Below are 20,183 nucleotides of genomic sequence, written 5' to 3' on the forward strand. Positions count from 1 at the left end.
AAGTGGATGCTTTAAGCTTTACTGGCAGTGATGTCATTTCATGACTAATGCTGTTGTATTGTGTGCTATCTAAAAATGGCTATATATATATATATATATATATTATTTTTTTTTATTATTAAATAAAAAAAAAGCATACAGCCGTGTGTACTTGTTAAGTATCTATTTTAATAATCAGAATGAGTCCCGGAATACTTCTGAACATGTACTGCATTATTACCAAGCGTACACAGTGTACTAGTCCCGGTAAGAAGCTGTTGGCTACATCTCCAAGAGGACTTGATGTGGGCGGAACTGCTGAATTGTAACGCGGCCGGCCGGCGTGTCGGGGAATCCCCTCTAAATGGTGAATTCGCCGCAGTTTGGGTGTTAGGTTTACACTCAAGCTCAGAATGGTGTAATATCTTGATGATTTGTGTGGAGATTGCACAGCGAAACGCGTGTGGTTGTTTCCTAATCCACCGCGGACGCGCCTGTATGTGTATACGGGGATCTCCTCCCACAGACGAAGTGAAGGGAACGAGAGGAAGTGAGGTAACTGCGGAATGAGACGTGGCCCAAGACAGAGGCTGCACCCATACCACCGGCATTCCCACTATGCACTGCGGGCTCATTACATGCTAGCAAAAAAAAAATAGTCCGGTGGCTACGAGACCGAACGGGCTGAGCTGAAGAAGGAGAGCCGAGAAGAAACAACTAGTTTGATCTTGTTTCGCTTAAATCAGCAAAGATGAATGACAACGAGAAGCTGGACAACCAGAGGCTGAAGAACTTTAAAAATAAAGGTCGGGATTTGGAGGTGAGTTGTGTGAATTCGCGCTCCGGATGGGAGTCCCCGCTCTCTCGCTTTCTCCCTCACTGCGCTGTGACGTCGTTTACAATTTACCCCGTTTTCGGCCTCTCTGTCCTACACGGCATCTCCAAATGTGTCCTGCTTTTTTGGCAGCAAGTGGTACATGTTTTTACCGTCGAACATGAAGACTGGGAGTGGACCGGCTCGTTTTATTCACCGAGTGCCTTCACGGGAAACGCTACTTTGTGCTAGCTAGCATAGTTAGCTAGCATAGCACGCTGGCTAACGGTGCCCTTCCCTCTGCGCTTCGCTCCCTGCCTGTCCTAAAATCCAGCCAACAACGACTTAAAAATGTCTCTAACGCATTTCTCACCACTTCATTTATTTGTTAACATTCCTCTTAATTATTTGTGCCGTTTCATAGCTCGCAGGGTAGGCTTACAGTCAATGGTGGCGAATCCAGGCCCAGATGGGAAAAGTCCACTCCGGGATTTACTTCGCTCCGCCTGCACGGACGCCCGTGCTGCAGCTGAGCTGCCCAGGCGGTTGGAACTAAACCCCGGGCCGGATTTGCAGTTTCTGGACCTGGATTCGCCGCCGCTAACAGTAGCTAGTTGCGCTGCGTCGGATGACGGATGAGTCATTATTTAACTTGCTCAGCAGCGCAGCTATCGCATTAATTCCTGTCGAAAATAAACCCCCCACTTTCCCAGCGGATATCAATCGGCTCTGAAGACACTTTTAAACGCTGTTCGTCTAAAACGACTCACTTAAAGCTGCGGTTAGCTTCTCAGCTCCTCTCTCGGCCTAGAGGAGTCCGATAGGGGCGACCGGGCGGTCCAGCGAGGCTGGAGGCTAGGGCAGGCCGGCTACGGCGATAGTTGCACATACTCCAGGATTACACGGATAAAATGCACAGATCTGTAACTTATAATGATCAAATTAGCCATAATTAGTGTAGCTAGATATCTCGTCGAAGCCTGACTCGTGTTTTTGTGGTGGCTGGTTGTCTAGCGGCTTAGCTTAGCAGCAGTGGCTAGCTAACGCATTGGAACTGGCTTTGTATCTTCACCCCCCCCTTGACTAACATACCAAATAATATTCCCTTTTTTGGACAAATATGATCACTTAAGCCCTTAGAGCCAGTATTTAAGCCCGAACACCATTTCTTAACTCTTTAAAGTATTTATTTTAGATAGCATCAGTTTCATAGGCCCTAAAATAGAGCCCTGTGGGACTCCAAGATCTGCTAAAGCAAACATTTATCAAATAATTGGCAATAGTTTCAACATTATGATTAAAAAAAAAAACAGAGCTTATTGCTTTCAGTATGATTTATTAAGCCCACACATCATTTCTTTACACTTTTAAAGGACGTAAGGATGTTATAACCACGTTTAGCATCTCATAGCAGTTTCATAGGCCCCAAAATAGAGCCCTGTGGGGCTCCACAAGATCTGCTAAAGCAAAAGCTTTCCAAATAATTAGCGGGTTAAAGCTGTGACTAAAAACTAGGCATATGTGATTGTGCAGTCGTCTGTTTTTTTATCTTTATGTTGTATTTGCTTGAATCTCATTGTTAATTCGCTCATAACCGAAGCCCTTGCCGGTGGTTAGTCGTCCTGGTTAGTCCAGCTAATAATAATCTGCTGGATGTTGATATAGAAGATGGCCTAACGTCCGCTGTCGAAGGCATACTCGCCTAATTAGTCAGTCGTCTTTTTAAGGAACATGAGAACATGATATCTGAACCTTTTGGATACAAGAGCAGAACTTATATAACACTTCTATAAAGTCTTACTTTATAGTATTGTTTCACCTGTTCCAAATATCACGTTTCTGCTCACCTCGAGGTACTAATAGCCTTTAAACTACATGCACAGGGTGGTGGTGAAACCTGCCTCCACCAAGACCAGTCAAGCAGCTCAGTGAGGCTTTGTTTCTTAATAATAAGCATAGAGTTATTATCCCAGTAAACAGTCTGCTGAATGGACTTGTGAATTTGATAGGCGGCTCAGCCCAGACGCTAAGCTCTGCCTGTGCGTCTGTAACGGGGCCGTCTGCTCGCTGCTTTAGTAAATGCGGATGCCGCTCTGTTGACTTGCTGCATTATTCTCTGAATCATGATTTAGGACGGTGACACCAGATGCATGTGTAAATATGTGAGTGTGTGTGCAAGTGTGTGTGTGTGTGTGTGTGTTGGTATCGCTTCAGCGTGGTGACACGGATCAGGCTGACATTCCTGAGACGCCTGGCCTGCTCTCAAAGCTCAGACGGATGTTCACAGCTTCTCTTCCTGGGGCATGAGCTCACACGTTTCTCTACTTCTGGCACCTCCTTGTAAACACTGCACACACCACCTGATCCGTTAGGGAATATTAGATTTCTACGTGTTTGTGAACTGTGGGATTGGGTTATATTTAAGTATCCTAGCATTTCTGCTTGTAAATGATCACATATGTAATATAATATAATATAATATAACATATATATATATATATATATATATCTCAATAGTGTTTGCAATTTGAAGGTAGGGCTGCACCGATGATGCTAGTTTCTGTTTTTTTAGGTACATCAACTTCACAGAAGAAAAACTCTTTAGAACTGTCACTAAAATCAGTGTAAAAAAGCTTATTTAAGAGCATTTCCATTTGTCCTGAAATTTTGACTCAGAAGGTCAGGCAGATTAATACGGTCAGTCACTTAGGGTATCACTTATTCTTTGTAGGGTTGCTAATTCAGTAAAATAAATAAATTGTGGCAAATAGGATTCACTTAAACAGTCTGGACTAATACATACATCAAATGTATACTTTCAAATATAAAACTCGGAGTAGGAGGTGGATCGTATAGAGTGAACACTGTAGTAAACCCAAAAACACACATACAAATTAAACACACTTAAACAGCTAAAACATCCTTAAAAACTCAACAGAATTATTTCAAACTGTAAGCAGCTGTAGACCTTATTGTTATTACTATGATATTAAGTAATTCATTTGATATGGTGATTGGGGTGTAATGATTTACATAATTCTCTATTGGCGTCTTAACTTAAAGGGACCCAAATCCAAAATCTGTTCATTACATAATCTTGCTTTTAAGGGGGCAAAATACATGTGTAACTTTGGTGTATATAATGTTTAAATAACTACAAATATGACCCCTCCTAGAAGAGAAGTGGACAGGGGGTCGTCAATTAACTGTTATAGGGCCACGCCCAGATATTTCTCAGATTGGGTTCTTCCTGTACAGACCAATGTTTTATTGCTCAACCTGGGAAAAGTACACAGCTTTTGATTTTTCTTGAAGTGGATTTGCTTTTCTATCTATAGACCAAACATTTATGAAACATTGATCTAAAACTTTGCTTCCTGAAGTCTGTCAGGATCATAAAATAAGTGTTTTAAGCAAATATGATAAAAAAAAAACACACAAAACAAAGCAGTAAACTCTGTAAAAGCTTTTACAGAAAACAGGAAAATGCAGCGTACCGTCCTAATAAGTCCATTCCCTCAGTGTGCCATCTGTCATTTCAGGCATATTCAAAGCCAAGTCCTGGCGCAAATTGATCATCTCAGCACCCGTTGTGTTGTCTGTCACACAGTCAGGATTCCAGGTTTTGAGTGCCATGAGAAGCTAGGGCGGGGGGAAAGGGTCTCCAGACTCATCCTGTTGTTTTTTTTTTTGCCGGACTGCCTGGTGAGCCGGCCTAGAAGAGCCTTTCTCTGTTTGGCCGTGACCGAATGCCTGAGTGAGGGTTACTTTACTGAAATGAGCAAGGAGGGTGTCTGGCCAGTGGCCGCCTATCTATCTGCCCTAGACAGTTATTGATTGCAGAGACGAGAGGTAACATTAACCAAATCTGTCATTTAGTCTGTGTCCTAACTTGGAATATTATTGTAATTAGGACAAATAAGACCATTCCAGAATTTCATGATTGTTAGAATTTTCACTAACTGTAATTATTTTCCAGTAATGTGAATTTTGTGCATTTCCATCACAAAAATAAAGGAGATGAGCCTTACTTTTTCTCACATGGTCTTGGAGTATTCTCTGCAAGTCAGTAATGTCAATTTTCTAATGCTCAAGCAACAGCGTTCATCAAATCTGACACTATTAACTATCTACACCATGTTTAATATATTATGATTATGATCAGAGCAGTTTAACAGTGTAGATAGTTTAGTAACTTTTATCAATAATTTATTATTAGTTCTGATCAGAGGAGGACGGGTCGGGTCCCCCTTGTGAGTCTTGGTTCCTCCCAAGGTTTCTTCCTCCAGCTCTGAGGGAGGTTCTCCTTGCCACTGTCGCCGTTGGGGCTCACTGGGGGTCTCGGATCCTTCATGTCTTCTTGCGTTACTTCTTTTTTTGTCCCTCTTTTACTAATTACTAATTATGTAAAGCTCCTTTGTGACGACAACAGTTGTAAAAAGCTACACAAATAAATTTGACTTGACTTATTTGACTTCCTACAACATACAGCGCATCCTTAAAAAGAAGCCAGAATACTGTGGCTTATAAAACTCACGTTTGTCTTGGGTTTAATCTGCACAGCAATCTGCTCTTCACTCAACAGAAGCCACATGTAACAGAATTACTTCAAAAATGCATCATATCAGGGTTTTTTTTTTTGTAGAAATCTATTGTATTGTTTGCAGGCTCTTAGGAAATGTCATGTGTCCATTATTAGGTAGGGTCACATGAAATGCAGCTTGGATCATTAATAAGGTCATATTTTATGCCTTTTATTCAAAATCAGGACATTACACACCAGTTTAAATTTAAAGATTTAATAAGGAGGATTTTGGACCTACATGGGTTGAGTGCTTAGGACTCCCTCACTGATATTGGTGATGCTTGTGGTCTAAACCCCACAGTTTAGATCAGATGAGCTGCTGATTAGTCGGTTCAGTAAAATCCTTTTATTTTCAGTATCAGTTTCAGACTTTCTGGGCTGACTGATTTAGACTTTTCTTAAAATTATGTTTTATAGTGTTTTATATCTTATAATCCAGTCTGACTCTCCTCCCTGATCAGCTTCCAGCTCCAGTCTAATCACTTCCTGTGAGTAGTGGTACACACTCTGGACTGGTTTCTGTGGTTGTTGGTCTACTGGTGTGTAAGAACTGTGTGTTTATAGTGGGGGAATGTGCTGTGTGTGTGATTGGGTCCTTTAGCGCTGGTTTATAAACAGAGGAAGGCGAGTGAGCGGTTCTCCGGTTCTCCCGCCGGTCCAAAAACCGAGTGGTTCAGATATTATGGGTCAGATATTATGGTCTGTTTTCGGGTTCCACTGTAAAATAGCTCCAACTCCTTTATTTACCTCCTGAGAGCGTCTGCACTGCTGCTGCTGCTGCAGCCGGGCGTTAACCTTTTTTGCACACCTGTACAGATATTCTTTTCTGTAAATATATTTTCAGCTCTTTATTACCTTTAGTACTTTTTACTTTTTTAATTTATCCCCTACCCTATTTATTGTTTAGTGTCATTTTCCTTTAGTTTAAGACTGTGTTCTGTGTTTTTTGTTACTTGTCATACGTGTTGCTCTCACCAAGACAAATTCCTTGTATGTGTAACATACTTGGTGAAATAAAGAGATTCTGATTCTTCTAACGGCGACGCCTTGAGGACAGCAGCTGGCGCTCTGAACACCGCGGTATTTAAATGATTTCCTTTCTCTGTGCGCTGAAATGTTTTTGCTCTCTCTTCCTCAGACTATGAGAAGACAGCGAACAGAGGTGGTGGTTGAACTGAGAAAGGTAAGTGCAGATTCTCTTTCTTTGTCAGAGCTCTTGATTGTTGTTGGTAGTTAATGAAACTTTCATTACTAATGAGATGAACAATACAGAGAGATCTTAGTGCTAGCATTAGATTTTACTCATGAATTAAACTCATGAGGAGCATGTGGTTTATTTCCATTACCACCAGATGTTCTGATGCTATTTAACGATCAGCCCATTAGCACGCTAGACCTGCATTGTAAGGGGTACTGGGGGGAGAGTGGGTAAATCACTGACCCTGTGCAACGTCTCTTAGAATAAAAGGGACGAACACCTCCTGAAGAGGAGAAACGTGCCGCATGAGGACATCTGCGACGACTCGGACGTTGATGGAGATTTCAGAACGGTAAGAGCCCCGCTTTCCTTTCCACTATACGCATGTGTAAAGTGTGTATTCTTATTCACTGCTATCAGCTATGCATCTTTCACAATAAGTGCAATGAACTAAAGTGAGCTTATCCTGTTTTCTGCTTTATTTACAGCAAAACACCTCGTTGGAAGCAATAGTTCAGGTGAGTGGGACTGGAGTCTTGTAGCTTTCAATGGTTTCCCTGAACTTGCTGACTGGATAAAGTGCATTGTTTGTGATGTTTGTAAAGCATCTAGTTTACATGATCTACCCTGCAATACATACAATTAGCATGTAAAATTAAGTTACAGTGAATAATAATAATTAGTAGGTGTCCCAATACTTTTTTCCATACAGTGCATTTTGTTGGGTGATGCCATTAAAAATGTATTAAATTTTACCAAATAAAATCCCAGCCATTCAAAATAAATAAATTAACAAATAAATAAACATACTGTGACGTACTATGAAATTGCCAGACTAAAAATAATAATAATAATTTTGGTCATTTCACTCTGTCCTACGTTATAGACACATATATCAGCCAGCACCTGTGTGCATTATTGCCCAGTGTAGGTATTTTTCGACCCCCTAACGCACTGTTGCAGTGACCCAGAGCGCTGTGTCCGACCCTCCTGCGTGTTTGTCTGCTGTGTTCCTCATTGTGTTTTCATTGACCTTGGTTTCAGAACGCTACCAGTGACAACCAGGGCATTCAGCTGAGTGCAGTGCAGGCAGCCAGGTAAGCTACACCTGCAGAGGCACCTCTCACCTCAGATCTGTTACCATTCTGACCGACGCCTAAGAATTCCATGCAGATTTTCCAAAGCACCTATGGAATGTTTTGTAAGGGCAGGCTGCTCACGTCTTCTGCGATACGGCTGCGTGTGACTCTGCTATGTGCAGCTGCTGCTGTGAGATGGGCGGTGTTGCGAAACAGCAGGGATTTTTTTTTTTTTTTTTTTTTTTTTCGCTGGTGATGCTGGAATGAGTAGTAAAACCAGTACCCCAGTAGAACACGGTGTTAAGCGTCAGGCTTGTCTGTTGAGACGCTTTCAGATCTTTTTAGCTGTGCTCTTCCCCTTTGATTAGGTGTGCATGTCTGATTGTATGATTTGTCTTTGCAGCGTTTGGAAATATTTGATTCTTGGTTTCTTTGTAGGAAACTGCTCTCAAGTGACCGCAACCCTCCGATAGACGACTTGATAAAGTCTGGGATTCTGCCCATTCTTGTGCACTGCCTGGATCGAGATGACAAGTAAGACTAAATATTTTTATTTTTTTATTTATTTTTCATTATTTGAGATCATAAAACAGTTTAACAGCAGTCATCAAATTCCTTTTCAGTGTGACTCACCAAATACTGTAGCTCTCAAAGCATTCGTTAAATAAATACATGTTGCGAATCAAATGTGGGGATTTTCTTAAATATGGAAAATAGACAGACCGTTTCTTAAAGTTGTTAGAAATGGAAGAAGTAACACTTAAATTAATAAACATTTAAACAAAAGTATATAATCTCCCAAATTTCCACAAATTGTGGTTTTATTTATTAATTTTTTTTAAAACTGTTTCTTTCAGTGAGCGCAGTGCTGTATAGGAGTGTAATTATAATATCAAATATCAAGTATTGTGATGTGTATCAATCCTGTATGGATTCTCAGGAACACAGTATTGATTATTAATGAATAGTTTAGATGTAAAGCTTGGTGTCAGGCAGTGGTTCATTTAGTGTTGTGTTTAAACCTTGACCACAAGATGGCAGTGCTGTAATCTGTCTTCAGATCCCACTGTTCTGATTGGCTACAAAGTCAACGTTGGTGACGGTGTTTTATACGATGACCATTTTACTAAGAAAAAAATGATTTAAAAATTGCAGTATCGCAGGACATCGTCTTGCTTACAGAATCACAATATGCTGAATCATAACTGCTGTATTGTAATACGATGTTGCCAATAGTGTTGCCTTGCACATCTGCCATGTGTGTCTGTGAGCATTCTGATTTGATTTGATTTATTTATTTATTTGTAGCCCCTCTCTCCAGTTCGAGGCAGCCTGGGCTTTGACCAACATTGCTTCAGGAACCTCTGAGCAGACACAGGCAGTGGTGCAGTCCAGTAAGTGTCCAGTCAAGGATTTACACACATTTTTAATGCGTTGTGTTATACAATATTATGGTGTATTTTAATATCTGGGGTCTGGACCCTTCTGTGTTCATACATTACTGTAAGTTGCACGTTGCATGAATTAACAGATCATTAGTCTGCCAAACCGTAGCAGCATTTTAGATGCCAAGAATGTGGAAAGCTGGATGCAGTAGAGGTAGCGTTCATCTGATCCTTTTAGTTAGAAGTCATTCACCCCTTTGTTGAATGGAGTGCGGACACTCCACTCAAGGCACAAGCGGAGTGTTCAGTAGGCAGGTCGATAGCGGCATATAATTCTGAGCCGAGTTATGAGGCTTGTGGGCTGTCAGCAGTGAAATGGTATGCAGAGAACAGCTCCCACTCTTGGGAATTAAGAAAGCGGGCCTGCTGACCACAGTGCCAGCCTGCTAGTGAGTCATCACTGTGAGAAGGAGAAATGTCTGAGTCATCCTGTCAACTGTGTGTGTGTGTGTGTGTGTGTGTGTGTGTGTGTGTGTGTGCACAGATGCAGTTCCTCTGTTCCTAAGGCTGCTCCACTCTCCCCATCAGAATGTGTGCGAACAAGCGGTCTGGGCACTGGGAAATATCATTGGTGAGTGATTACTTTAACCCAGGGATGAGTGATGAGCTAAATTTAGTAGGACTACTTTCATTGTTTTTCAAAATTGATCATTTTTAAAGATTTTATTGTCTGGTAATTTTACACACTGCTCTAAACCCATTTACCCTGCAGTTGATCAGTGTTCTTTAAGTACTGACCTTCATATATTCAGAAAAAACATATTGGCCTAATGAATGATAACATCGTCATATTGCCCAGCCCTAACTTGATCACCCCTACCACCATCAGTGTTTGGCCAAGACTCTCAATTTCAGGCATGCAGCTGTCAAATAATAAGTATAAAAGAAGTCAGATCACATCGCCTCAGGGGTGGGGATTGGTTTATGATATGTATTTAATTAAGACACCACTGTTTTGGTTTGAGGATTTTAGTCTAATCCCGTCATTCAGCCTCTAATCCCGTCATTCTACCCCCCCCGTCTCTTAGCAATGAGAGTTTTTACTGTAGAAGCTCCAGATCTCATCAGAACAGATGAAAAGGAGAAACGAGAGCTTCTCATTCTGAAGAAAGTAGTGAGATCTTGTCTGTGAGCTAGTCTAAAGAACAGAGCTTTGGAGATGTTCTAATGAACACAGTGATGGAGAACCACCACCACTTTCTGTAGGAACCTAGTGGGTGTGATGTGTAAATCACAGTGAGTTGATGGTTGTAATGTGATGTTTTTCCAGGTGATGGTCCCCAGTGCAGAGACTATGTGATCAGCCTTGGTGTGGTGAAACCATTGCTGTCCTTCATCAGCCCCTCCATCCCCATCACCTTCCTGCGCAATGTCACCTGGGTCATGGTTAATCTCTGCCGCCACAAGGACCCCCCTCCACCAATGGAGACCATTCAGGAGGTGTGTGTTTGATCAGCTGCAGTCAGATGGTTGTTTTTGATTGCTGTACTGTAAAGCAAATCATAATAATAGTAATCGATATAAAGATGCACCGAATGCAGTGACCATTTGTAATTCCTTTTTTTAAACATATGACTGGCTGATCACGATTTAGTTTTTTATTGATTAATTGGTTGGTTTATTGAAGATGATAAATTAGAGAATGCAAACCCTGTGATACAGATACTAATATATTATTATTATTATTATTATTATTACTACTACTACTATTAATTTAATTAGTTTTGGAGGGATGTCCAGACATGTTAACTGCCCTCTGGTTGGCTGTGCTAAAGCACAATAAAGAGGAATAGTGAAGACTGGTGATCGCTCTGTTAAGGAGGATGACCCAGTGACTGTGAGAGAGGTCTATAGGGAGCCATTTCAGTCACAGCCATGGTGTGTGCGTGGCTTTGTGCCGCTGGCGCCCTCTTGTGGTGCACAAGTGAAGTAAATGTGAGCAGGTACAGAATCCTGCACTTGCTATGGCTGGTCACTGTCCGGTTGGGTTGCTCTGTGCATCATTAGATGAATCACATTTATTTATTTATTAAAAAAAAAAAAAAAAAAAGGCAAAACTGGGTAAAACAATAACGGATCATACACACACGGTGGATAAGTGTGTATGAGTGAGTTTCTGTCTGGCTCTATTGGTTTCTTACTGTATTTGGAAAATGTCAAATGTGCATTATCATCGTGCGCTGTTGCCAAATGCTCATTGCCTATTCACAGAGTACATTTTAATTATTGACTTTTTCCATTTTAGAACTGAGTAATTGCAACAGCCCTGCTTTACTGCAGCACATAATGTAGGCTTTGCAAATACAAACTAATTAGGGATTAAGCTTTGCTTAAGAGATAAAAGTGCTATGCTAAAGAAATTTGCTCTGGAGGCCATCCAGTTCTTTATGCAGGACGTAACTGCAGGCTCCAGTAATTCTGAATAATTCTGTGGTGGTGGTTTGTTTTTTATTTATTTATTTATTTTAAATCATGTTATCTCCCGTTTCTCTGTCGCACAGATTCTGCCAGCCCTGTGCGTCCTGATTCATCACACGGATGTGAATGTAAGTTTTGTCTCGCAGCATTTCCAGAAAAGCATACATGCCAATGACACTAACTTCTCCCTTGTGAACATGTACGTGAATGGCTACATGAGTGAAGAGTGGGCATGGCTGTGGGCTGTGAGCTGAGAGTGAGTTAGGCTGTGTGTTGTGTCTGGGCAGATCCTGGTCGACACGGTGTGGGCTCTCTCTTACCTGACCGACGCTGGAAACGAGCAGATCCAGATGGTCATCGACTCCGGCATCGTCCCTCACCTGGTGCCTCTCCTCAGCCACCAGGAAGTCAAAGTTCAGGTCAGCCACGGCACACTGTTCAGTAACGTCAACATTATCTTCCATCTGAGGGTAAAGAGGTTATAGCTCTAACTGTATAGGTTTGATTAGATGACATATGTCAGTCGTATGCAGTTGTATGCTGTCCTTGCATCCAGCTGTATTGCCAGTTAAGGAGTTACCCTCCATGCTCAGAGCCGTTCGGTCCTGCAGCGGAGAAGCGGCCAGTGAGTGTATTAACAGACTGAGTTCCGTCTGTTTGGTCCAACGCCTCATTTCTACACAGTCTACCTTACCGTGAAATGAAGGCTCATTGTTTTGCAGTGTTTCAGAAGGTTTCTTTGGAGTTCAGAGAGTTTTAGAAACACTTGGCAGACCTTCTTATTCTCATTTCAGGAGGTCGTTATCCTATATTTTCATGAGCAGTCTAATGATTGGAGAAGTGCAGTATTTCGGAAAGTTTGAAACTGTGTGCAAGTGTTCTCAAAGCCACTCATGAGGTTATTTGTTCTTCTGGCAGACGGCAGCGCTGCGAGCAGTGGGGAACATTGTGACCGGCACGGATGAACAGACCCAGGTGGTGCTGAACTGTGATGCCCTGGGCCACTTCCCGGCCCTCCTCACGCACCCTAAGGAGAAAATCAACAAGGTATCCAAACATACATTCCAGTCACAAAGTTTTTTTGTTACAGGGGGAAAAACAGTGGTTTTTCCTATACAACTTGTGCATGTATATGGACAAAAGTTTTGGGACACATCTATAAATCATTGATTTTCAGGTGTTCCATTCAGTCTCATTGCCACAGTTGTGGCAATCAAGCCCCTAGCCCTGCAGTCTGCCTTTCTTACACACATCAGTGAAAGAACAGGAGGTTCTAAAGAGCTCACTGAACTCCAGCATGGTTCTGTATGTAATAGGAGACACCGCTGCACCAACAACAACAAGTCAGCTGGTGAAATTATTTCCTCCCCCCTAGATCTTCCTCCATCAGCTGTGAGATCTTCCTCCATCAGCTGTGGTTATTATTGAACGGTGGAAGCGTTTAGGAGGAACCACACAGAGCAGTTCAGCCACCGAGTGTCTGTCAGACCACGTAAAGTTACAGAGCGGGGCCAGGGCAGAGTGCAGAAAAGCCTCCAACTGACTCCATAACTGCAGCGCTTCAGATCTGCAGCTGTTAGAGCTCCATTTTAATGCCTATGGGTTTAGAACGGGATGTCCTAAAAGCTCCTGTAGGTGTGATATGTAAGTGTCCCAATACTTTTGTCCATAAGGCATAGCTTGTACACTAGTTCTGCCTCAGAAAATGCTATGATGTTTGTGTCTGGGTTTAATGTATGTACATGTTTGACCATGCTGATACTGTCCTACAGTGCTAGAGTCCTTGCACACACGTCTGCTGAAGGCTTGATACAGGTAGTGTTGGATATGATGATAGTTGAGACTCAGCACTTGTGTGTATGGTGTGTGTGTGTATGGTTATCAACTCGGCTTAGTGCACTGTAATGACCACAGAAGAGGTCCAACGCCGTGGATGAAGATCTGCCAAGGAAGGAAGCTTAGAAATGAAGCTTTAGGGTTTATATCATTATTATTCAAATTATTCACAGATGAATACGGTTAAAGGGGGGGGGGGGTATAGAATAGGGTATTGTGTGTTTGTGTGTGTGAGCGTGTTAAGTGTCTCATCTGGTGAATAGGGGTGCTAAAGACCACCACTGAGTCGGTGCAGAAAAAGGAGTGCATCTGAGGCCCTTCACTCTCGAATAGAGGCTACTCCGTGATTGGGCCGATGATTAAAGCCTCAGAACCGCCCCTGTTCCCAGATCTGTCAGTGCTGCTGTCTCAGCCAGGGGCTGTGGCTCCTTCCACAGTTCCCTGGAGTCTGATCCAACACAGGCTGTGCCGCAAGCCTTCTTTCTAAGTGCAGTACAGACTGAGCCCTTTATAGAAAAACTGCACAATCATGTCATATATATATATATATATATATATATATATATATATATATATATATATATATATATATATATATATATATATATATATATATAATGTGTGTTAACTGAGACTGTGAGTTTTGCAGTGCAGTGACTCTCTCTCTCTCTCTGGACTTCACTCTTACAGGAGGCAGTGTGGTTCCTGTCCAACATCACAGCTGGGAACCAGCAGCAGGTCCAGGCAGTCATTGATGCCAGCCTGGTGCCCATGATCATTCTTCTGCTTGACAAGGTGCCCTATTCTCTCTCTGCATGTCTATTTTATTCAGTTCATTACCCCAGGGATTTGGAGGCTGTATGATTTAACTGGTTTGGTACTTTTTAGTTTTAATTATACTGTAATTGGCCACTTCTTTTGGACATTTTGACCAATACTGGGCTTAAAAAGCCATATATATAATAAAGTGATTGGACTTGTGTATTTAAATATATACTTATTATAATATATGCTATATATTAATAAACTTTTTTTATCTTTTTTATTTTTATTAAATGAATAATTATTAGATTTTTGTAGATTTTTGTCTGGTTTAACATCTGCAACTGCAGAGATGGATAGGATGGCATAACTGCAGCTGTTTAATACCACTGGAGCCGTTTAGCTCAAACCTGCAGAGTGCACCTGATAGTTGGTTGGAATCGATGTCAGATCACTGACTGGTCAGTTTTCTATTGAATAAAAGAAAACAGGGCTTTTACAGTTCAGACGTACTGATGCTGACCAAAAGCTTTCCCTTTTCCTTTTCTCAGTTTTTCTCAGGATAATTTAAAGGTCTAATCACAGATGTGCTTTTACAGGGAGATTTTGGCACTCAGAAAGAGGCAGCCTGGGCCATCAGCAACCTCACAATAAGTGGCCGAAAAGATCAGGTAAGACTTTCAGCCTCTTACGTCGACACGGTTTCCTTTTTGGGTGTTCGGAGTATTTCAAGAAGTGACATGCTATGAACTGTGACTTCTAGGTGGCCTACCTGATCCAGCAGCAGGTCATCCCTCCCTTCTGCAATCTGCTGACTGTGAAGGACGCGCAGGTGGTGCAGGTGGTCCTAGATGGACTGAGCAATATTCTCAAAATGGCAGACGACGAGGCAGAGACCATTGCCAACCTGATTGAAGAATGTGGAGGTGAGGGAGGAGTGGCCTAGTAGTGTGCCTTTGTTGTTTATTGGGGGGGGGGGGTAGTTATTGCAGTGTGCGGTAGTCTTTAGCCAGCTCCAGTAGAGTTTAACTGAAGGGGGCCACAAATGGAGATTCCCTGAGAATTTATTTCATAACCAGGGCTGGATTTGAAGATCTTAATACTGTGATTTTTGGAAACGTTTCCATGTTTGGTTAGTTTTGCATGTTTAATGTTATTTGTCCTCCATCTTGTCTCTTTTTTCAGGCTTGGAGAAAATCGAACATCTGCAGAACCACGAAAACGAGGACATTTACAAACTGGCTTACGAAATTATTGATCAGTTCTTCTCATCTGATGATGTGAGTTTTGTCCTTTGTGAATTTAAAGGCGCCGAAGTTCATGTTATTATTAAAATGTACAGAATTTAAGGGATTTAGGGATGATTTTAAAGTACTTCCGTTCCTCAAATTAAAAGATCACTTCCACACACTGAATTAAGCCCTTTTGGGACAGGATTGGTTTTACATGGGGAGGAGAAGGTAATTTTATTATTAGTTATTTATTATTTAGTCCCGTCCGAATGCTGCGCTGCGTCAATTTTCACAGGCCGTGCGCTCGCACATCAGTAAAGATCCTGGTGCCTTCTACCGTTTGCAAAACAAGCCATAAAATCAAGCCCAGGTTATTTTAGTCCAGTGTGAATCAACATGTGGGTAAATATTCCTTCATATCCCGTGCAAAGTGGAGTTCATTGCAGCTTTTCTCAATATGGATTAGCTGGTGGAGGTGTTTAGTTTCGTCTGTATGGCTCAGATACGTCAGTCAGATCCAGAAGACCAAGCAAAGGGTGCTCAGAGGCTCCTGTAGCCTACATATGTGGTAGGAACATACAGCTGCTAATTTCTATACTAGTGTTTCAGTGATTATCATCAGTGGGTTATCACTGACTGACGGCAGTGCGTAGTAGATTGAGTAGCCACTCCCATCTCAGTCCTGTAGTAAAATTACATCTCCACCTCCCCCATGTAATGCTAATCCCGTCTGAATAGGGCTTAACCAAAAATAAATAAAATAATGCAATTGGAAAAGTGGCTTATTAATGCATGTCGAGGTTGTGCAGCTCTAAATAAGCCTCTTAAATTGCTTTAATCTCACTTAATAAAGCAGCCATGGCTCAACATAACTGTGCTGTCTCTTTTCAGATCGATGAAGACTCGAGCCTGGTTCCAGAGGCTATTCAAGGCGGGACATATGGGTTCAATTCGTCAGCCAACGTGCCAGCAGAGGGGTTCCAGTTCTAGAAGGGCGTCGTGAGAAATCCAGAGTTTTGTTTGTGATGCAGCACTCTGTTCAACATATACAAAAAAAATTTAATTAGGAGAGAAAGAGAAGCGCGCGCGAGAGAGTGTGAGAAATTAGATCCATTGTGCTTGGCTCATGGGATCCATGGCTGCATCTTAATCCAAGAGAAATTGTGTGGATTTCGTTTGGCAATCCTGGAGGATCCAGTCCAAATGAAGTTTGTGATGGCGAGTGGGTGCGAGTGAGAGTGAGTGGCTACTATATGTTGCAAAACACGACCATCTTACACTGAATGCGTTCAGAGAACATTTCGTGGAACTTCACAAAACATCAGAACGTGTCTACCTAAAACAACGAGAACAGCGAACGAGCGAGCGAGTGAGCAAGCTCAACAAGCGAACCGAAAACCAAACGATGTCCCGCCAACGCGGAGGAGAACCGAGACATCGCAAACTCAACTAGCAATTGGAGGAAAAGACACAAACAGATGCAGAACCTCTGAATATGAATAAACAAAACAACGAAAACAAACAAACAGACGAACCATATCACATTTGAGAGGTTCCGAGGAGTGGGAGGAGTCATCCACGGCCGGCCCCTCTCCCCGCAATGGGCCACGCTGCGAGAGGTGTGTGTGAGTGGGCCGTTTGGCGAATGAATGTCTGGACTCGGTGCCGAGGAGGCGGGGCTCATCTCCTCCGGACTGAGGGAATCTTTAACTTTTGGCGCACCGGGCCGCGCGGATCTCCACGCTGTCCGCCGGGCGCCAGACTGTGCGCTACGTGTGCAAGTTGAGAGGACGAATGGGTGTGTGTGGTTGGGTGTATGTGTGTGGGTGGGTGGGGTTGAAGAAGATGAAGATGATGATAAAAAACACAAAACAAAAACAAAGAAAAACCGCGTGACTGACTGGCGAGCGTGTGTGCGAGGCATCGGAATACTGAAAGGAGCGAAAAGCAAAGCAACAAATGTTGGGAAAATTCAGACGAAGGAAAGGGAGCAGGGGGTGGAGTTTACCAGCCTGGAGGAAAAGAGGCTGATCTGATCTGATGATTCAAACAAAAAAAAATTAAAAATAAAAAAAAATCTTCACGAAGAATAACAACCAACAGTGATCTGAAGAATTGACAATAATCATTCTCTTTTGTTTTGGATTTTTGGCGGGTTTCTGTTTGCAATCGACGACACTGGACTTGAGCTATTGGGTGGAGTAACAGAGGGCCATCCTGTAAAGAAATTAAACAAATGAGGGGGGGGGAGAGATGCGCTCTGTAGCTTTTGGGTTTTGCTTTTAGTCTCCAGTGTTTTACTTTTTTTTTTTTTTTTTTTTTTTTTAGCTTCAGGTTATATTTTCATTGCTTGCTTAGAACTGAGCGATTTACCCCTCCCTTCCCTCCTTTCCCCTCCCCTTTTACACACATCACTGTAGTTTTACCTTGTTTTTGAGACTAAGGTTAGTTTGATGCTGTTCCATCTTCCATCAGATGATGATGATGATGATGATCTCTGCATGATTTTCTTTTTTTATTCATCTTTTATTCACCTTTTTTTTTTCTTCATGAAGCTTCTGCGCTGTTGCCATAGCTGTGAGCGTTCAGACCACTTACATGGGGGCGAATGATACTTTGTTTTTTAAAAAAACCATAAAACACAACAACGGTGGCGCAAACAAGGCAACATCACGAAACACGACCTTTGCATGTACCGAACTACAGCATAGTTTTAGGGGGTTTTAGTTTTGGGGTGTGTGTGTGTGTGCGTGCGTGCGCACCAATGTCATGTATTTTTGTTGTTTTTGTTTGGGCTTTTTTTTTTTTTTTTTTTAAATATTAATATCCTTAGTAAACTACTGTTACATGTCTAAACCACCACCCACCCCCCCAAGCCTTCTTCCTTCTCTTTCCTAAACTACCTACGGGAGTTTAATTTTTAAACTGTTTCTCTCTCACACACACACACACACACACACACAGCCTAAAGTTGTACAGTGGGGCGTGGATTTCTATAACAGACATGCCAGCACCATCAACTAACTATATGCATAAACATATACAATCTGATTTCAACTTTTTTTTTTTTTTTTTTTTTTTTTTTTTTTGAGGGGAGGGATGGGGCGGGGGGTTGGGGGATATCTATGTAGATAAGATAGTCATTAATTATTGTTGAGCCACATTAGGGGAGGACGAGTCTTCACAGTAGTTTCAATGATTTGAAATAAAATGACCTGCCTCTTATTTTGGGGTGTTCCTATTATTGGGAGAGATGTTTTTCATAGTGTGATAATCCAGCTCCCTCAAGTCTCTGGTGGCTCGCAGACTGTTGTGCGGTGCCTTCTTTCTAGAGCACAAAAAAAAAAGACCCGTGGAAAAAGAAGAAGAAGAAGAAAAAACACAAAAACAAACAAACAAAAAAAAGATGCATGAACAAAAGTGCTGTTCTCGAGTACATCCTTCTGTCCTTATTCCCTTAGAGCCGTTTTCCTTTCTTTTTTGTGTTGAACTTTCAGAAACTGTAGAGATGGATTACTCTTTGTGCTCATAACCTTCTGTTGGACATAGGGTCTATTTACAGCATTCCTTGTTAGCGGAGATGTGGTTTCAAAAGAAGACGGGGACAAAAACATTGGAGTTAGATGGTCTGCTTAACCTGTTGATCATAGACTACGGGCTAAGTTTCTTTGATGAAATAAATATTGAAACCATACCTGCTGCTGTGTTTTATTACCGAGATGGAGGTGGAGGTGGTGGGCCTCGGTAGGCAATAACCTGCGTACAGCAGTTTTTATACGTTACACTGGCTGATCAAGAACACTCATGAAAATCTCATGTTTCAGGATGGTGTTTTGGCCAAAGGACAAAAAAAAAGTAAAAGACAATATGGACAAAAGTATTGGGACGCTTGCTCATTCATGGATTTTGTTAAAGCATTATAATAATAAAAGAAATATGTATATCCTGCTTTGTTGGAGTAACACTACAGGCTTTCTACTAGATGTTGGTGGAGCATTGCTGTGGGGGTTTGATTACATGCAGTGACCAGAGCTGGAGTTATTGAGGTCAGGGTGTTGGATGGTCACCTCCCCAACTTGTTCCAAAAGTACTGGATGGAGCACCATCCATCATTCGAGAGGGCTCCGTTCTTCCACTGCTGCACAGCTCAAAGACATTTTACCTTTCAGACTTTTAGATTTTTCCGTTTTCCAGTTCAATCAGAGCAAATTGGAAGAAAATACGGAATCTAACTAAGTGCTGATGATCAATTTCAGTGAGCAAGTTAGAAGTGACTGGAATCTAATAGGAAAACAGTCCTCCCTGATGTCTTTTGGTGTGATGTCAGAAAGCCTTAAATTTGATTAATTTACATTATTGATTTATTATCGTGTTAAATTGCACATTAGTTCTCATTATTCAGCTGTTTAATCTGACCATTTTAGAGGCTGACCTTCTGACCTCCTGCAGTCTGAGGCCGGTGTGAGCCTGTTTTAGGGTTAAAAACTTTTTATTCTCTTTATTTCTTAACGAGAATCCCAATAGTCTTATTTTCTTAAGACAAAGGATTTGCAAGTGAACTGACTGACTGACTGTTCACTTGCAGCCTAATAGCATGTAGAGCCGACCATCAACAGGAGCCACTGCAACCAGACCAACATCAGTGTCATTCGCTTCATCTGCCAGTGGTTTTAATGTTATGGCTGATCGATGTATAGTCAGACCAGAAATGGACCCAATCGTACACCCGTGACTCGCGTTACCCACCGGTTACCTTTCACTGCCTCTCTACCACCCACAGCCGGGATGCTTATTTATTCATGATGGGTCTCGTCCGAGCTGACCTGTGCAAGCGG

The 20,183-nt window shown here is 42.0% G+C and overlaps 1 protein-coding gene across 1 annotated transcript; it reads left to right on the top strand.

The window, feature by feature from the left end:
* Positions 1-618: 618 nt before the first annotated feature.
* Positions 619-18,279, top strand: kpna4 (karyopherin alpha 4 (importin alpha 3)). The gene is made up of 17 exons (XM_072668628.1): positions 619-799; positions 6,517-6,561; positions 6,839-6,928; positions 7,065-7,094; positions 7,621-7,673; positions 8,094-8,189; positions 8,964-9,049; positions 9,585-9,671; positions 10,371-10,540; positions 11,602-11,646; positions 11,806-11,937; positions 12,437-12,565; positions 14,045-14,149; positions 14,716-14,787; positions 14,880-15,042; positions 15,302-15,396; positions 16,240-18,279. The coding sequence occupies exons 1-17, from the start codon at positions 731-733 to the stop codon at positions 16,336-16,338; spliced, it is 1,566 nt and encodes a 521-aa protein (XP_072524729.1). The 5' UTR covers positions 619-730; the 3' UTR covers positions 16,339-18,279.
* Positions 18,280-20,183: the final 1,904 nt, after the last annotated feature.

This window comes from Salminus brasiliensis, chromosome 23 (assembly GCF_030463535.1).
Source record: "Salminus brasiliensis chromosome 23, fSalBra1.hap2, whole genome shotgun sequence".
NCBI classification, from domain to species: Eukaryota; Metazoa; Chordata; class Actinopteri; order Characiformes; family Bryconidae; genus Salminus; species Salminus brasiliensis.

Coding starts and splice junctions, on each gene's coding strand:
- kpna4 (XM_072668628.1), top strand. CDS start 731: ATGAATGACAACGAGAAGCTGGACAACCAGAGGCTGAAGAACTTTAAA. Junction 8,190..8,963: donor TGCCTGGATCGAGATGACAA/GTAAGACTAAAT, acceptor ATTTATTTGTAG/CCCCTCTCTCCAGTTCGAGG. Junction 15,397..16,239: donor AGTTCTTCTCATCTGATGAT/GTGAGTTTTGTC, acceptor GTCTCTTTTCAG/ATCGATGAAGACTCGAGCCT.